The following is a 16,008-nucleotide window of genomic DNA, read 5'->3' as shown; positions in this document are numbered from 1 at the left end:
TAAGAATGAACAACAGAAATATTCTCTTAAGAGAATATTATCCCATTATCCTAATAACTAAACTAAGAGAATATATCCTACTAACAAAGTTGTTAGTTGGAGTGTTCTCCAGGTCTTTTTCTTGAAGTCATATTGCACCTGCAAGGCTGGCAGCTGCCATGCACATTATCTGGTCTTGGCTGGGCTCCCCAGTGTTGGACATACAGTGTTACCTCCTTACTTGAGCTGCTTGAGGGATATTTTCTGCTCCCTAACAAATGGATGATGATAATTTTATTTTGGTTACCATTATGAGTTTTTCTGCAGAAACTCCTGAAAAAACAAGTATAATTTCAAAATATTCATGAGGGGTTAAGTTTCCCCTGAGCTCACTATGGGCTATGCTTTCTCTGAGTATATCAAGCCGTGCATTAAAGGAATTTGCATGTAGTGGTACTGTGTGCTATGACTGTCAACAGAAATGTGAAGGCTGGTGTGTGCCTATCCCCGAGTGCTCTAATGAGCAGCACCACATCTACTCAAACTATTGTTTATAAAGAGATTGTTCCAAGCATTCACCCTTAGTGAAAGGTCTGAATGTGAAGAAGAGAGATGAGGGGAAAAAGGAATCTATTGTTATATATATTCACTTTGAAATCCCGGAAGGAAACCTCATTTCACTGAGCCTAAATGCTTTTCAAAGTGGCAGACTAAACAATATTATTCAAGAAGATAAATCTGAAGAATTAAACTTTGTTTTTTTTTTTTATTTAGAAATGCTGTTGGTTGTGAATAGGGTCCCTGTCTTTGTTAGAGGTAGGTGAATCATCTGTAATGAGGCTTGGCTATCAAATTTTACTCCTTCTCTGCTTTTGATCTATTCACAAGCTCATCATGAGATTTATTTGTTGTTCAAAAATCTCCCTGCATTTCTACTCAGTAATGTTCCCGCATGAATAGCTGTCAAATAGCTGGTATTGCTTGAGGTCTGGATCCCAACACTGGGCTGTATTGGCTAGTTGCCTGGGTTACCTGTGTTCCATCTATCTGTTTCTTGTAGTAGAGCATTCCTGATACTACTCAACAGACTGTGAATTTTGAATAATTCAGTCAAATGTGAAATGCCAGCTGGGTTTTGGGTTTTTTTTGTGACTATTGATGTTTTTGAGATTGAAAAATAAGCAACTATTCAAAAATTTATTTACACCAGCTCTGAATGAAGAAAGAAAGCACAAGTTAGAGTCACACTTATTTCTGAGTTGAGAGTTGCTTGCAATTTGAACACTTTACAGGTGGAATGAAAATACTTTTATTTCATTAATTCTTAGGATTTATTTCTAACAATGGGATTTTTGAAATCCTTTCAGTGGTATATAATTATTTATTTATGAGGTAGTTACATCTATATGAGATTTAATCTCTAGGTGAATATTTTTAGAGCTAAAATACCAAAGGACTCCTAAAAAAAGAGGAATTAATCTTTGCATATTATGAACATATTACATGCAATATTCAATACATATTGAATTGAGTGGTCCATTCAAGTATCCTTTGAAATGTGAAATCCAGTAGAAACAAGGTAAATATATTTTCTTAAGGCTATTTATTTGGCACTGGTCTTTAAAGTACTTACATATATTAATAGTTGTATTGTCTTCATGGCAACTAATTTTATATACATATAAACTGATTGTTTGTGCTACTGCACATCATCTTGGGGCTGTAGGCCCATGGCATTGGCAGTTCATGTAGTGGTGAGTCTTCTGGCCATGTACCAGGATTGCAGTCATGCAATTACACAAGCTGTCATTCTTCCCCCCTTGTGGCAGGGAGCACAAGTGAATCAGCTCTTGACATGCTTGGTGTTCTCAGGACTCATCCTGACAACATTTTCATAAGGTATTTCAGAGGACAGATGAAATCTCACGCTATACATTGTGCTGAAAATTGCCAGCTGAACACAAGTACCGGTCTCCAGCTATACCATAAGAAAATTAAGCAAAGTGGAATGGCTTGAAAGGCCTTTTTATGAACAAGTCAGATTTTCTACTACTGACTCTGTGACACTAGGGCTCAACACCATGCACAAGCTCTTTGCAGAGGTCCCAGGAGGGAGATTCTCAAATGCAAAATGATGTGGTGTGAGAAGAGATTTTCAAAGGCTTAGAAACCAGACAGGTGAGGAGAATTGAGTCTATCAGACCTTTTTTCCTGCCTTTGAAAATATCTAAGCCCACTCAAATAACGATTTTTTCTGTTAGCTGTCATAGCTGTCACTGATTTTTTCTTTTTCTTATGGTAGTCCAGTTTATAATGCAGGGCAGTATCTGAATGTAAAGAAGAGACACTGAATTTACTTTGGAAACCAGGCTTGGGGTTTGCCAGGGCTTGATGTTCTCTATATCTTACCTATCAATAGCAGGATAACTGATCTGACTCCTGAAATCACACATACACTTGGCCAGACAAGTACCCCAGTATCTGGTCTCTGACACAGGCAATTGCAGACATCTGCAGGACAGTGTATGTCAAAAGCCATGCGGTGGTATTTTCCTGATGTACTGCTTTACTTGCCAATTACTTTTGATTCAAGGGCTCTGAAGGAAGAAATCTGCTATATTAGTATTTTATAGCCCTTAACTGGATTTTCTTCCATGCATCTGTTGAATAATTTTTGAACCCATTAGATAATGTTTCATGAGCATGACTGTAAAGTATCTTTGATATATTTTTGAATAAATAAGAGAAATAGAATAAAATGATACAGAAGACAGTCTTGATTGATGTCACTTGGTATAAAAATTATTTCTAATCCCTCATTTGGCATTTTGATTCTTCATCTCGTTTTGCTGGTTTGACTAACAGAGCAGCATTTTACTGCAAGGCTCTTTGAGATTTATACAATACGGAAAGCCACCTTTCAAGAGCCTATCTATAGGTTGTGTATAGGAAATACACACTTCACCCCAAAGGTGAGGTGGAAATGAAAGTAAAGGCAGATAACCAGATATTGCTATAGCTTGTAGAGGAACCAAATGTCTGGGGCCATAGGGAGCATGCCAGACACATGTCCAAGGTTTCAAATCAGAGCAGGAGAGCGTGGATGCCCCTGTTTGTGCCTGCATTCACCAGCTTACATGTAACAGCAGTGTAATAATCAACTTTGTCATCAGGTGAGGCTTTGAAAGATGTTTCATCTCAAGAGCCGCTGCTTTGTTCAGTCACTCCCACTCCAGTGCACTTATCCTGTGTGTAATACAGAATATCACCACTGTGGTTTACCATATAAAGGGATGCATTTACTAGGGTATCTATGTTTCTGGTCTGTAAAAAGTGTCGCTATATAGTTAATATTTAAACTCCTCATCAGTATGCCTAGATGTTTTTAGGCTTGAGAACACAACTTACCGAAGCCTGCAAACTCTAGAGCACTGAGCCACCTTTGCGTGTCTGAGTGGGGTGGGGGGATCGTGCATTGCTGACTAACGATCTGAAGATGGCAGCATTGGGTGAGCTTTGCACTTTCTTGGCTGAGCAGGGCTCTCATAAACGCAAAATTGTAGTTGTTGCATGTGGCAAATTCATAAATCAGCTTTTAATTTGAAAGGCTTTTCTTCATGCCATAGTCTGATACCACAAGTTAGTAGTAGGCAGACATGTTGCCATTTATGTTTTCTTTTAGTTAGTTATAGTGAGAGTACAAGTCTTATAAATCCTAAAGATTGGCTCTCACCAGCAAGCGTGAGCTCATAAATAGGACTTCCTTTTATAACAGTAACAATTACAATAATTTTTGAGATAATGTAAAAGAAGCTCCCTCTTTATGTACTGTCTATCCATCAAGGAGGAAGTGGGATCAAGTCCTACCTGTCTGGTGGGCAGGATACTGTTCACCCTGGACAGCAGGGATTGCTCTCTCCGGTGCCTGTGTTAGCTCTCTGCCTTCTGTGCGTTCCAGCCCCCGGAGTGCACATCCTCAGAGTGGAAAACGTGTCTCCTTTTCTCTTCAGGCCCTATAGATTGCTAAGTGGGCATTTGACTTTCTCCTGGGAGCAGCATTACATTGGTTTGGTCTTCTTCAGCCTAAGAGAGGTCAACAGTAAAGGTGCCTCACATATGGGGACAGAGTGCTGCTCCTATAGGTCTGAAACACACAAACACCAGACTCCTTTTTAGCTGCTGTTGGTTTTAAGAATGAGAATGACCATGATCACTGTGTTTTATCAGGAGACAAATCCTGCTGTATGTCTCTCAGAATGTTAATGTTCACATCATAAAAACTACAACAGGTTCCTGCTAGATTCCTTTAAGGAGCCTCGAGGAGGAGGAGGACAAATTCAAAGCTATTAGGATGTAAGTGCAAAGATGAGTAATTTCTGACAGTGTCAGCATGTACACAACTAGAACTGTGGCCTACTGATAGTTCTGGCAAAATATTTAGACAGGGAAAACGAAGTTTGTACTCTTTGTGATAGATGCCTTTGTCATTTTGTGTACCTGGCTGTTTGTCCCGGGGGTATTTTTGGGAACCAGTTGTCTTGCCTGCCTCCTAAGTGGTGACATTAGCTGTGGATGTATTGATAAATTTTATGCCAGCTTGATTTACCTGAGTCAATAGCAAAACCAGAGATGGAAATAAGATTTTTTTGGATTTGTTTCTTTGTTTTGTTTTGTTTGATGATGTTGTGCTTTCACCTTCCTTTATGGCTATCTGTGCATTTGACTACTGTGATGGAATCAGACTTGAGACACTTGAAGTCTCTGCCACTGTTCCTTCTCAGCTGACTGAGCAGGTTTGGATCAGACATGGGGCTCATGTTTTTATTTATTTTTTATTTTACCCTTCTGCATAGTGCTACGCTTTATGAATCACTAGCTCTACAGAAACTTTTATGAGACTAAGAAATTAATAATTTCTGAATTTCTGAAGATTTGTTGAACTTAAAAGAGCTGTTAATGTCTGGTCTTCTACATTTAATATGCTACCCAGTCTAGAAGAGTTGGGAGTTAAGGAGTAATTGAATGGAAAAAACAACAACATTGTACTAGAATTTATTCTGAAGTTACTTAGAAAAATTAAAATTTAGTACAAAATGTTGGGTAATTTCTTATCCAAAATTCATATCTCTTGCAAAGACATGTAATTCTTCTAGGTTCAGTGGAGTTATGCCCCTTTGCACAAAAACTGAAATTATCAGATAGTGTAATAAACACAAACATATAGGGATATGTGTATATATATGTGCAATAATTTTGTATAATTTAGAACTCAACTTCCTAAAATCTTCACATATAGAAATAGTTACTATTTAAGCTCAACTGTTTGATCTAATATGTAAAAGCATGTGATGTGTTGTCACAAAACCAAAGTAAAGCTCAATACCACAAGAAGAGAAGTGACTGTGATCTTTTGCATTTAGTGGACAGTGGGCTGTCAGTGCTTCTTATGATCTTCCTAAGATTTAACTTCATTAGGTGGGTACAACAAAGTTAGATACAATACTGTTATGCTGATTTAACACATCTCTTTTCACAGCTTGTCATCAGTTTTACAGGTCAGATATGCTACCTGATTGAATGTAGACCTAAAAAACGATTGTTACTGTTCAAGTGAATTAATTGGTCAAGTGAATTCATTTGACTGAATTTAATTTTCTTTCTGTAATTTAAGAAGCCAAATGCCATATTTGTTCTTTATTTATGACAGAGTAAAATCTAGTGAAGACTAAGCCCTCGATTCAAGAAGGCTCTTAAGCACATACATATAAGTAAATTCATTCTAACTCAAGACAGCTCTTAAGTGTGTTGCAGAGTTTCAAGTGATATCATCTGGAGTTTAAAACTGAGTGCTCTGAAATACATTTTAGAGATCTTCAGATTTTCCTAGACAGTTAGACTAACTACCTTGCAGGATTTTATTTTAAGGCATCTCATTTATTTCTGAAGGTTTCAGAAATCTCTGTAGGTTACTGTCAGCACCTTTGATACCTAAAAATTATCTTGCTTGTCTGTTCCTAACTGGCCATTCCTGCAAACTGCTTGGGTACCCAGACAAAGAACAAAATCCCAAATTTTTGTGCAAAGCTTCCTTTCTGCTGAACATGACATTTAAATTACTTTACAGCAATAATATACTTTATATGAGATTATATTCAAAGTAGGTAATTCTAAAGAAGTGGGACAGGCAAGTGAATATGGTACTGATTGTTATTGCTGCAGTTCCTGTTTGCAACTATACTATTTGTATCCGAATATCTGTGTATTTTGCAGTGCTATTTCTTTACAATTGAATTTGGCCTGTGCAAGCAAGAAGGACAACTGCGTGCTTATGGGGCAGGACTTCTGTCTTCTATTGGAGAGTTAAAGGTATGTACCCTTAAAGCATAGTAAATTTTTAATCTTAATGAAATAATAGTTGAATATAAATATATTGACTTTAAAATAAAAGTTAAAATTCTCAAGATAAAAAGCTTGTATTTAAAATATGGTATCGACCTAAAAGCTTTGTTTGAAATATCAGCTGGCACTTGAAGCATGAAATGGACTTGTAAGGCCCAAAGTACCAAAGCAACTGTAAACTAAAAAACTGATTTCTGTTTGAATTTTCATTTCTTGTCAAAGGAGGCTCAAGGGTTCTAACAGGTAAGAGTGCCTTGGGCTTTAAAAGCTTTGTTTGGATGAGGAGCACATATTTTTAAGACCCACAAAAATTGTTAGAAATCAGACATGATTCTGTTCTAAGTAATCCAGTGTACTTGAGTGGATTCATAATTGATATGAAAAGAACAACATTCATTAAGGTCTTGTTTCAGTAGATTAATCACATTTAAAATGAAGGAAGGTATATAAACTCACATGGAACTTGCCTGTGTGATAATACATAGAGCCCTATTCTTTTAAGGGTGAAAGTGTCTAACCTTGCATGGTGTGAGTAGTTGAAGTGGATAATTTATTGCCTCTTTTAATGCCTAGAAAACATGGGGAAAGGCAAAAGGTATTTTGTCACAGCTGTAGTATTTTGGGACATAATACATCTGTCTGTTAGCAAGATGGGAGGGAAGGGTAAAGAGAATGATGGGTACTATCTTCAGAGACCCAGATGAGCTCTTGGTGGCTTTGCAGGTAAACATTTGGATTTAGTAAGATACGGAAGAGTATTAAAAACTATTTTGGAATATATCTGTTGTTTATTTGTGTTTGAACACCTTCCCACCCTCCTGGGCTGGCTTTCAGTGAGCTACCTGGCATTTCAATAGGAGTATCTCAGTCCCTTTTTGCTGTTTGTTTTACCTGTAACTGTGAATATTTGTGGTGAAGCTCATTAGTAAAACTGCTATACTTGCAACAAAAAATTTTGAAGAAAATTACCTTCTCCAGTGTTTTTTCTTTGATTGCATTAGAGTTGCTCTCAGTTCTGTGCATACTTCAGCCACAGAAGAATTCTGTATCTGTCTGGCAATATTTTATATTCACAGTGCAAAGATGGTTGAGTGAAAAGAGATGAAGATGTCCCACTTGTTTTCCTTTGGCTCAGCAACATTCAGTACTAAGCCCCAAACTCTGAAGGATTCTGTAAAGAATCAGGCCTTTTATTCAAACTAACAGTTAAGGTCTCTAGGTGATGACCCTGAAAATACCTACCATATCATTTACAAAATCTAAGGGCATAAAAAAGAGGAAATGAATAGTCAAGAACATAGTAAATCTTCTACCATCAGTATTGTAAACAAATACATTATTCTTGTCAAGTCTGCATATTTGGTACCACACATTTGTGACCCCAGATCTGTGTTCTTTGCTCAGCAGTAAACTCAAAGTATAAATGCAAAGAATAATTCTTTTACAAAGCAACACTAAAAGCTAAATAATCTGCACATTAATGGACTATATTGATCTGCTACAGTGTTATGGCCAGATATATATCATAATAATTTTTCCATAAGTCAATAATATTATATACTTTTCTTTTATACTACATATATATTTTGTAGATATGATGCCAGAAGGGACTGCTAGATCATCTGATTTGACCTCTTGTCATATCATAAGATACTAAATTTCACCAGATCTTGCATACACCGAACTTAAGTTAGAAATTTCAGTTACTGAGAAACTGAGCACTTGTGTGCTGTGGGAACAGAACAGCACCATACCACAAGCACACATAGTCACCATGAAGGGACTGATAAGGTGAAAAATATTCAAGTCTGTGGAAGTGTGCTTCAGGGTAGAAAAGAAGGTAAAAGTTAAGGAAAAAAAATGCAAAAAACTACTAAGTTTTTCAATAAAATGACCATGGGAGAAGCTGTTTCTAGACCACAATGCTGGCATGAATGTGCTTCTTGTCAGCAGGATATTATCAGGGAGGTGCTTAGGAAGGAGAATATGTGGGCACCCATGACTTTGGTGCACAGCCTTGCATGAAGCCATTGTCACTCTCTACTGTTTCTTGGGAAAGCAATCTCCCTCCTAGCACTTACTGGGAGGGCAGATTTCTTCCTTGACCTGAGGAAGGTCATGCTAATGGACTGTTGTTGAGATCCTGATTGTAACTGAAATCCTTATTGATAGCAGCAATTGCTCTGCAAATGATGAGAACAATGCTGCCTATTTCAGTGGTGAGTGGGGATGAATAAATAGGAGACTCAGACTGCATGGCCGTGACATGTCCCCCTCATGTGTGCAACACTCGTCCTTCTCATAGGCGTCAGAGTGAAGATGTCCTTTCAGAAATAACTTCTGCCGTACTTTAGATGGGGATGGCTGTGGCCCACAGAATTTCAAATTCTTTTGTATCCCTGCCGCTAGGAAGGCAGATCTTGAAATGCTGAGTTTTGCTACCTTGACTTTAGAGTCATAGAATAGTTTAGGTTGGAAAAGTTCTCTAAGATGATAAAGTTCAATTGTTAACTGGCCCTGCCAGATATGCCACTAGGTCATGTCCTCAAGTTCCATAATCACACATCAGTTAAATACCTCCAGGGATGGTAATTCAACCACTTTCCTGGGCAGCCTACTCCAATGTTTGGCAACCATTTGAGTGAAGAAAGTTTTCCTAATATCCAGTCTAAACCTCCTCTGACACAACTCGAAGCCATTTCAACTTCTTCTGTCACTTGTCACTTGGAAGAAGAAACCAACCCCCACCTGTCTATAATCTTGTACGTAACTGTAGAAATTGAAAAGGTCTTCCTTGAGTTCCCTTTTCTCCAGGCTAAACAAACCCAGTTTCATCAGCTGCTCCTCATCATTGTGCTCTAGACCCTTCCCTAGCTCCACTGCCCTTCTCTGGACACCCTCCAGAACCTCAATGTCTTTCTTTTAGTGAGAGGCCCAAAACTGGACAAGAACTTGAGGTATGGCTTCACCAGTGCTGAGGGACAATCCCTGCTCTGTTGCTGCTGGCCACACTATTGCTGATACAGACCAGGATGCCATTGGCCTGCTTTGCCACCAGGGCACACTGCTGGCTCCTCGTCAGCTGCTGTTGACCAGCACCCTCAGGTGCTTTTCTGATGTGCCACTTTCCAGCCACTCTTCCCCCAGCCTGCAGCACTGCTTGGGGTTGATGGCACCCAAGAGCAGAATCTGACACTTGGCCTTGTTAAACCTCAACAACTGGCCCCAGTCCATCGATCCATGCTGTCCAGATCTCTCTGCAGAGCCTTCCTGTTCTCCATCAGAACAATGGTCCTGCCCAAATAGGTATTCTATTCAAATTTACTGAGGGTGCCCTTGAGACTGCACAGGCATTTTTTATTAATATGCTTTTGTGAGCAAGAAGAAAAGCCTTTCTCCAACTTCTGTCCCTATCAGCTCTCTTTTCAATGCAGCAGTATGCACAGGAAATAAAATGGTGGCAAACTTTATGTATAATTTGTATAAATTTCTAGAAATTCATGAGTCTATTTGCAGGGTAGAAATGGTGAGCAATATTTGAGCTGTTTGGAGGAATGAATGGCTTGTTCAGTCATCCCTGTTTCTGTATTACACTGCTACACTTCACAAATCTAGTCAACAGCTCTAGTAACAAATAACTGTAAAAGCAAGAGAAATGTGTGCATCAGCCTATCAATATAGGATTCCCTTGAAATCTTTTTCCCCACTCAATATTTAGACCTAAAATTTCAGACAATGAAAAATGCATCTCCTTATGTGCATGCTCTGAAAGCATAAAGTAAAAAAAAAAATTAAAAGCACAACAAAATAAGGAGAAAGAGAAGATTAAAAATGAAGCCTGGGAGGAATCAAATAATACAGTAAGTAAAATGTTCTGCCTAATATAGTCAGGTTAACTCTAGCTAACACTATTACACTGTATATATTTGGGGCTTAGAGATAAGGAGGAAATAATGTACATTTCAATTATTAAAACTGTTTCTAAAAAGCAGTTCAAATGCCTTTGGAAGCTTTAATCCATTTAATTTGTGTGATGCTCTCTTGAACTCTTTCATTAAAGGAGTCTCCTATAACTTCAGCTGGCCGTAGATCAAGTCATACATCCCTGTTGAATGCTTCTATATTGAACAGAGAGGTAGACTTAAAATCTCTCTCTGTAAATTTTAAAAAATACAGTATCCAGTTGTATTATTTTGTTTTAATAATCATTCAAGGAGTGCCAGCATTAGACTTTATAACCAGGAAGATTCAAATGCAAATTTTGGCTCTGTTTCCTGAAGAGGAGGAAGAAAACAACTCCTGGATCCCAGATGCTCATTTTAAGAATCTTTGAATAGAGAGATTTTCTGTATTTTCTAGACAATATTTAAAATTATACTGTTGAACAAAATTTTCTGGTAATATCAGAACATTTTCAGATTCGCAGCTTATTTTGTAGACAAGAAGGAAAACATTTAAGATCATGTTTTTCAAGACTGTGTACTTCCCCTGGGAAAACAAGGTGATAAAATCAGTACTGGCACACACACAACTTCTCACCTGTGTTCCTATTCTGACCTCCTGTACTTCTCAGACAGTGCAGTATTTTTAACTCAAGTTTTCCCCTTGCTAGCTGCAGATTTTACTTTTTGGGTTTTGTTTCATTTATTTTCTTTCTCAAAATTGAAAAGCTCTGAGTTGTATTATTGCAATCCATTTTTATACTCATAGGAGGAATTACAAGACCAAACTCTTTTCATCTGTCAGTGATAGTAGTCACTTAGGAAATGATTCACAGTTGTAAATGCCTGGTGCCATCTGACATGGCCTAGTATTTCTGACCAGCTGCCTCTTCAGAAATGTGTAAAAGTCTTCTTCAAATCCTGTGCTGTATCTTCAATTCTCTGTACAATGCATCAGACAGCCTAGGCCTTAGAGACCTGTGGTTAGGTGCCTCAATCACTCTTTTAACCTTTCACCTGGTAGGGAGTGGAGGCATTTCTTTATTGTTATGCTTATTTTCAGTACAAATGATTGTCTAATCCCTAAGCTGTCTGATACTGCTGTTTTCCTGAGAATCAGTGATGATCGATTTTGAAGTTTCACTCCAAATTCTTATTTCTTAATCTGAGGATTCACCAATAGTTTTATTAGCATTACCAGTACAGTCTGTATGAATGGGCCTTTAGAGACAGTTAGAAGAGATCCACAAGACAGTAAGATGCCCTGTTTTACCAAAAGCTATTTTCCATATGACTGCTAGCTCTAACATCTCATTGGAGGTGGATAACATAGAGATTTCTCATGGAGAAATATGTATTAGATACTTACTCATTTGACTTCACTAAAGAACTGAATGTCCAACCAAACCATAAGTGAATAACATGTATTAAAAAAATACTGGCCAGAATCTGAAAGCTTTTGGACTCACCAGATACTTCTTTTTTTGTTGTTGTTGAGATTATGGACTTCATAATGTTGACAGTGCCAAGGACCTGCAGTTTACAGCACTGTAAAATTTCTGATAAATGCTCTGGTCAGCTTTGAGTCAGTGTCCTGACCATTCTAGTTCACACTAGATAGTTTATGGTCTTTCTGAAGGTTTGTCTGCAGTCTCAGTTGCTGAACTCTGGCATTGCTGGTGTCAGCATGTCAACTCAGTGGCACATTACAGATGCCAGGCTGTGGAACTTGAAAACACCATCCAGACTTGAAAAGATGGAAACTTTGCTTTGGTAGCCATGACAATTCCTACATCTAAGAGCCAGAAGAACTTCTCCTGGAGGGGAGACAGGTATCTTGGGTGGGAATTCACAAGAATTTACACTTTTTGTTCCCAAACTGAAATCCTAAGAATAACTGATCTGTTGTTGCCTAATTTTGAAGGCATGTCAGAATACTTTACCCTTGGTTTCCAGGGTGCACGTGTGCTGCTGTCTTCATGTTCCACTCTCTGCAGAGTTCCTTTGTGAAGCAGCAGCTCTGTTCATGTATAACTAAACTGGGATCATTTCAGAAAGAATGAGTCATTTCATATGGATAACCTGAGAGGAATAACTAGAAAGGCTTTCTCAGAGGACATCCCCTGTGATAGAGGGATTTAAACTCTCTCCTTTTATGAAATTAGGGCTCAGTGAGCAGAGCAGTTGTTCACAATGCAGGAGCCACAGGCTGGATCCCTTCTCACCGCTGGTAACTTCAGTCCCAAGGACTAGGCCTGGCCCAACAGAGGCCATTACTAAGTAGAGAAGTTGACAGTATCCCCCTTTCCATTGAACCTTTCACAGTACAGGAAAGAATCCATCAGCCAGAACTAGTCAGTTCCTATGAAATCATGGCCTGTATCATAATCTTGATTCCCTGCATGAAATCAACCTCACTCAGCCCACTCCAAGTTTTGAAGTACAAAGGCATCTTAAGAGGAGATTTTTATCCTCCCAGGGAATATGTTATAATTCCAAGTGAAAATAGGTAAATTCATTTTGACAGAAGGAGGTAAATGCCTTAATTTATAAGCATTTAACCACAACATGGTTCTGCAAAGAGAAAGTGACAACGGGGATATAGGCAGGGGCCTAATAAGGTGAGCCTGTTCCTGCAGTCTGTTTAGAAGAGGATGATGGTTGAGAGACCATTTTTAATATATGTTTTCAAACCTGTTAAACTGATGGCTGGCTAGAAACAGCAAACCTTGTGAGAAGGAAAAGATACATGTACTAAAGCAAGTTAATTCCCTGACATTTTAAGATTCCATGCATTAATTTTTCATGTATTTATTTTTGGAGAGAGAGGAGGTGGGAGGAAGAGGCTCTTGTTCCAGTTTTCTGTCCTGTTATTTGGAGACTTCAGGTTGAGATCTAGTATGATATTTTCAGAGCCTTTCACAGGGATTTAGGAATGAGCATAAGCAAGAGCAAGGATAAAAGTTGTGGTGAACACCTTAAGGTTAATACTTTTCTCCACTATAAAGAATGTCCATGCACATAGAAAGTAAAGAAATCAGAGGCACCTTCAGACCTCAGGGATCTGCTTCCTCCCTGTAATTTCTTTATGCTTTTCATTCACATCTTCACTCTATATAGATATCAGGGGACTAAAGAAGGTTGAAAGATGACCTAAATATGCTCTGCTTCCTCACCTTATACTCCTGTAACAGAGCACTGACAATGAAAATATGTGTGCTCTAGAAGATAAGGTAGATCCAAAAGCCAACACAAGTATTCAAATTGAAAGGGGAGCTAGAAAATGTTGTCCTGGAAAATGTTTAAGTACCTGATTTTCAGTTCTGCTAGAGACTTGTGCAAGTCATATAAAGAGAAAGGCTAATCAGAAATGTCTGCTCTGCGTAGCAGTATTTGCTGTATCTGCCCAGTGTCTCTTCTGTACTTGTCTATATCTGTTTAGTTATTTTCTCTTTGCAGTACTATGTGAAGCATTGTTGCTCAGGTTGTGTGGCAGAAGAATAATGCAGTTCATTGTCTTGCAGTACATTGCTATTATTTAATGTGTTTTCAGACATGTAGTTTCACTTTCACTGTCAGCAAAATAGCATATGATTTTAACCTGAAAATGTAAAGTACAGATTACATGAATGGTTTAGTCAGACCCAATTTACCCACCAAGACGAAAATGAATTCTGTTAGTTAAATGAGATTTTGGGGACATACATATTTGTAATTAGATAGCTTTTCAAAAATGGTTATTTGATGATTTTCCTTTTTCTATCTGAACATATACATCTGTATGTGTTCATGGCAAGTGCATTTCTAATATCCTCTTTATTATTTAATTATTATGGGGAAAAACCATCTCCCATAGTGAGAGCTTTTTAAACAGCAAATTCTGTTCGCTGTTAAAACGGAAAAAAAATGGTTGTAAAACAAGACGGGCTACCAATTAGTGAGAAACATACAGGACAGTGATATAAAAGCTGTATATATGAACAGCTGATGTAGATACACTGCAATATCAAACTCCATTTTAACAGATCCTGTGGTGTATTTTGCAGCATGCTCTCTCTGACAAGGCCAATGTGAAAACATTTGATCCAAAGACAACCTGTTTGCAAGAATGCCTTATCACTACTTTCCAGGAAGTTTACTTTGTTTCAGAGAGTTTTGAAGAGGCCAAAGAAAAGATGAGGTAAATTATTTTCCCTGACTCAAAAATCTAATTTTCTCTTCTTTAGTGATTGAGGAAAAAAAAAAAAGTAAGTTAATTTTTTTTTTTTTCCTTCCAGAGACTTCGCCAAATCAATCAATCGTCCCTTCTCTGTGTATTTCAATCCATATACGCAAAGCATTGAGATTCTGAAGGATACCAGGAGTATAGAAAATGTTGTCCAGGACCTCCGCAGTGATCTAAACACTGTATGTGATGCTTTAAGTAAAATGAACAGATATTTAGGGATTTGATATGTTTGGCGCTGTGATTTGCTGTCAGTTGCTCTGTATGTAGCCAGTTACATCACATGAGATGGCAAATTTATCAGAACCATCAGTTTTCCCTTTACAGCTTGGCCTGCAGCTTGCATCATTGTGTAGCTCTGTCTGACTGTAATGTGCAGAAAAACCAAGGCAATGCTAATTTGTAAATGAAACATGGAATGTGGCAGAATATAGTCATCAATTCTTCAGCACAATGTCATGTACAAGTATAACATTAAAAACTTTCCTGGCAACAGTTTGGTTTCCATAAAATGATTCACTTCAATGTATAAGAAATGGTGCTGCTGATTTCATTACGTCTGAGTTTATTTCTTCATTAACTCTTCCCTTCTATAAGAATCCAGAAAAAAAATGGTTTGCAACATTTTAATTTTCTTTGTAAGAAAACATTATTTCTTTCTGTAGTGGTAAAGATATTGCTTTGCCATGTATGTTATGGAACTTAGTGTCTCTTGTGACTGAACAATACAATTTATATACCAGTAGGAGGTATGTACTGGTACTAAAAGGATATGTATTGGTACCAAAAGGTCTGTGAAGATTATACATTACAGGAACCCACAACTGACAAATGTCCAGTATTGCTGAACAATTGCACCACAGTAATAAAAGGAAACCTCTGACAGTTCATGTAGAAAGGTAGTTGTAGTTCACACATGTTACCTGTGGCAGTCCTGAGAGTGCTTCCTCTGAGAATGCAATCTGGAAATAAAAGAGGAAGCACTTGTTTTAATTTCATTGTTACATGTGAATCCGAAGTCCTTCTACATCCTTGTATATACTCTACATTCCCTTGTGTCTTGAACTTACTCCTCTTGTATTTCAGGCATAATTTGCCTTTCCTCATTATTCCATGTTCAGCCTTGGCTTGGCCATGCTTGACTGGGTCTACACCGTGCCAGTATCAGAACATATAAAAGGGTGAATATGGAAGTTGTTATTTAATTATAGTTGAGATGATTTTCAGTTACTAGAATATTTGTGGAGTGATTAAATCATAGAGACACCCAAGCTGCCTTGCTTGTATCAGATGGATGCAGGTAATGCCTGACTTAATGAACTCTAAGCTGGCAAGCTCCGACAGAAGTACAAGCTCTGTCTGGGGAGCACAGTGCAGAAATATTTGAGCCGGCTCTTATCTGGAAGTAGTAATTATGTATGTCTTTCCTTTGTCTGGGTTTTTCTGGTCTCCTATTAGCCAAGA

The 16,008-nt window shown here is 38.0% G+C and overlaps 1 protein-coding gene across 1 annotated transcript in view; it reads left to right on the top strand.

Moving 5' to 3' along the window:
• TPH2 (tryptophan hydroxylase 2) overlaps nt 1-14,985 on the top strand; it is a 49,432-nt gene extending 34,447 nt beyond the window's left edge. Inside the window, exons 9-11 of the mRNA XM_005519366.2 lie at nt 6,250-6,345; nt 14,366-14,499; nt 14,597-14,985. Of these exons, the coding sequence (XP_005519423.1) occupies nt 6,250-6,345; nt 14,366-14,499; nt 14,597-14,771 (405 nt within the window). The 3' untranslated portion in view covers nt 14,772-14,985. The remainder of the gene's footprint in view (nt 1-6,249; nt 6,346-14,365; nt 14,500-14,596) is intronic.
• Nucleotides 14,986-16,008: the final 1,023 nt, after the last annotated feature.

This window comes from Pseudopodoces humilis, chromosome 5, assembly GCF_049639895.1.
Source record: "Pseudopodoces humilis isolate 2021_Gansu_Grassland_sample_001 chromosome 5, ASM4963989v1, whole genome shotgun sequence".
In the NCBI taxonomy this organism is placed as follows: Eukaryota; Metazoa; Chordata; class Aves; order Passeriformes; family Paridae; genus Pseudopodoces; species Pseudopodoces humilis.
Note: the sequence above shows the minus strand (reverse complement) of the source record. Positions and strands in the feature narration are given on the sequence as shown.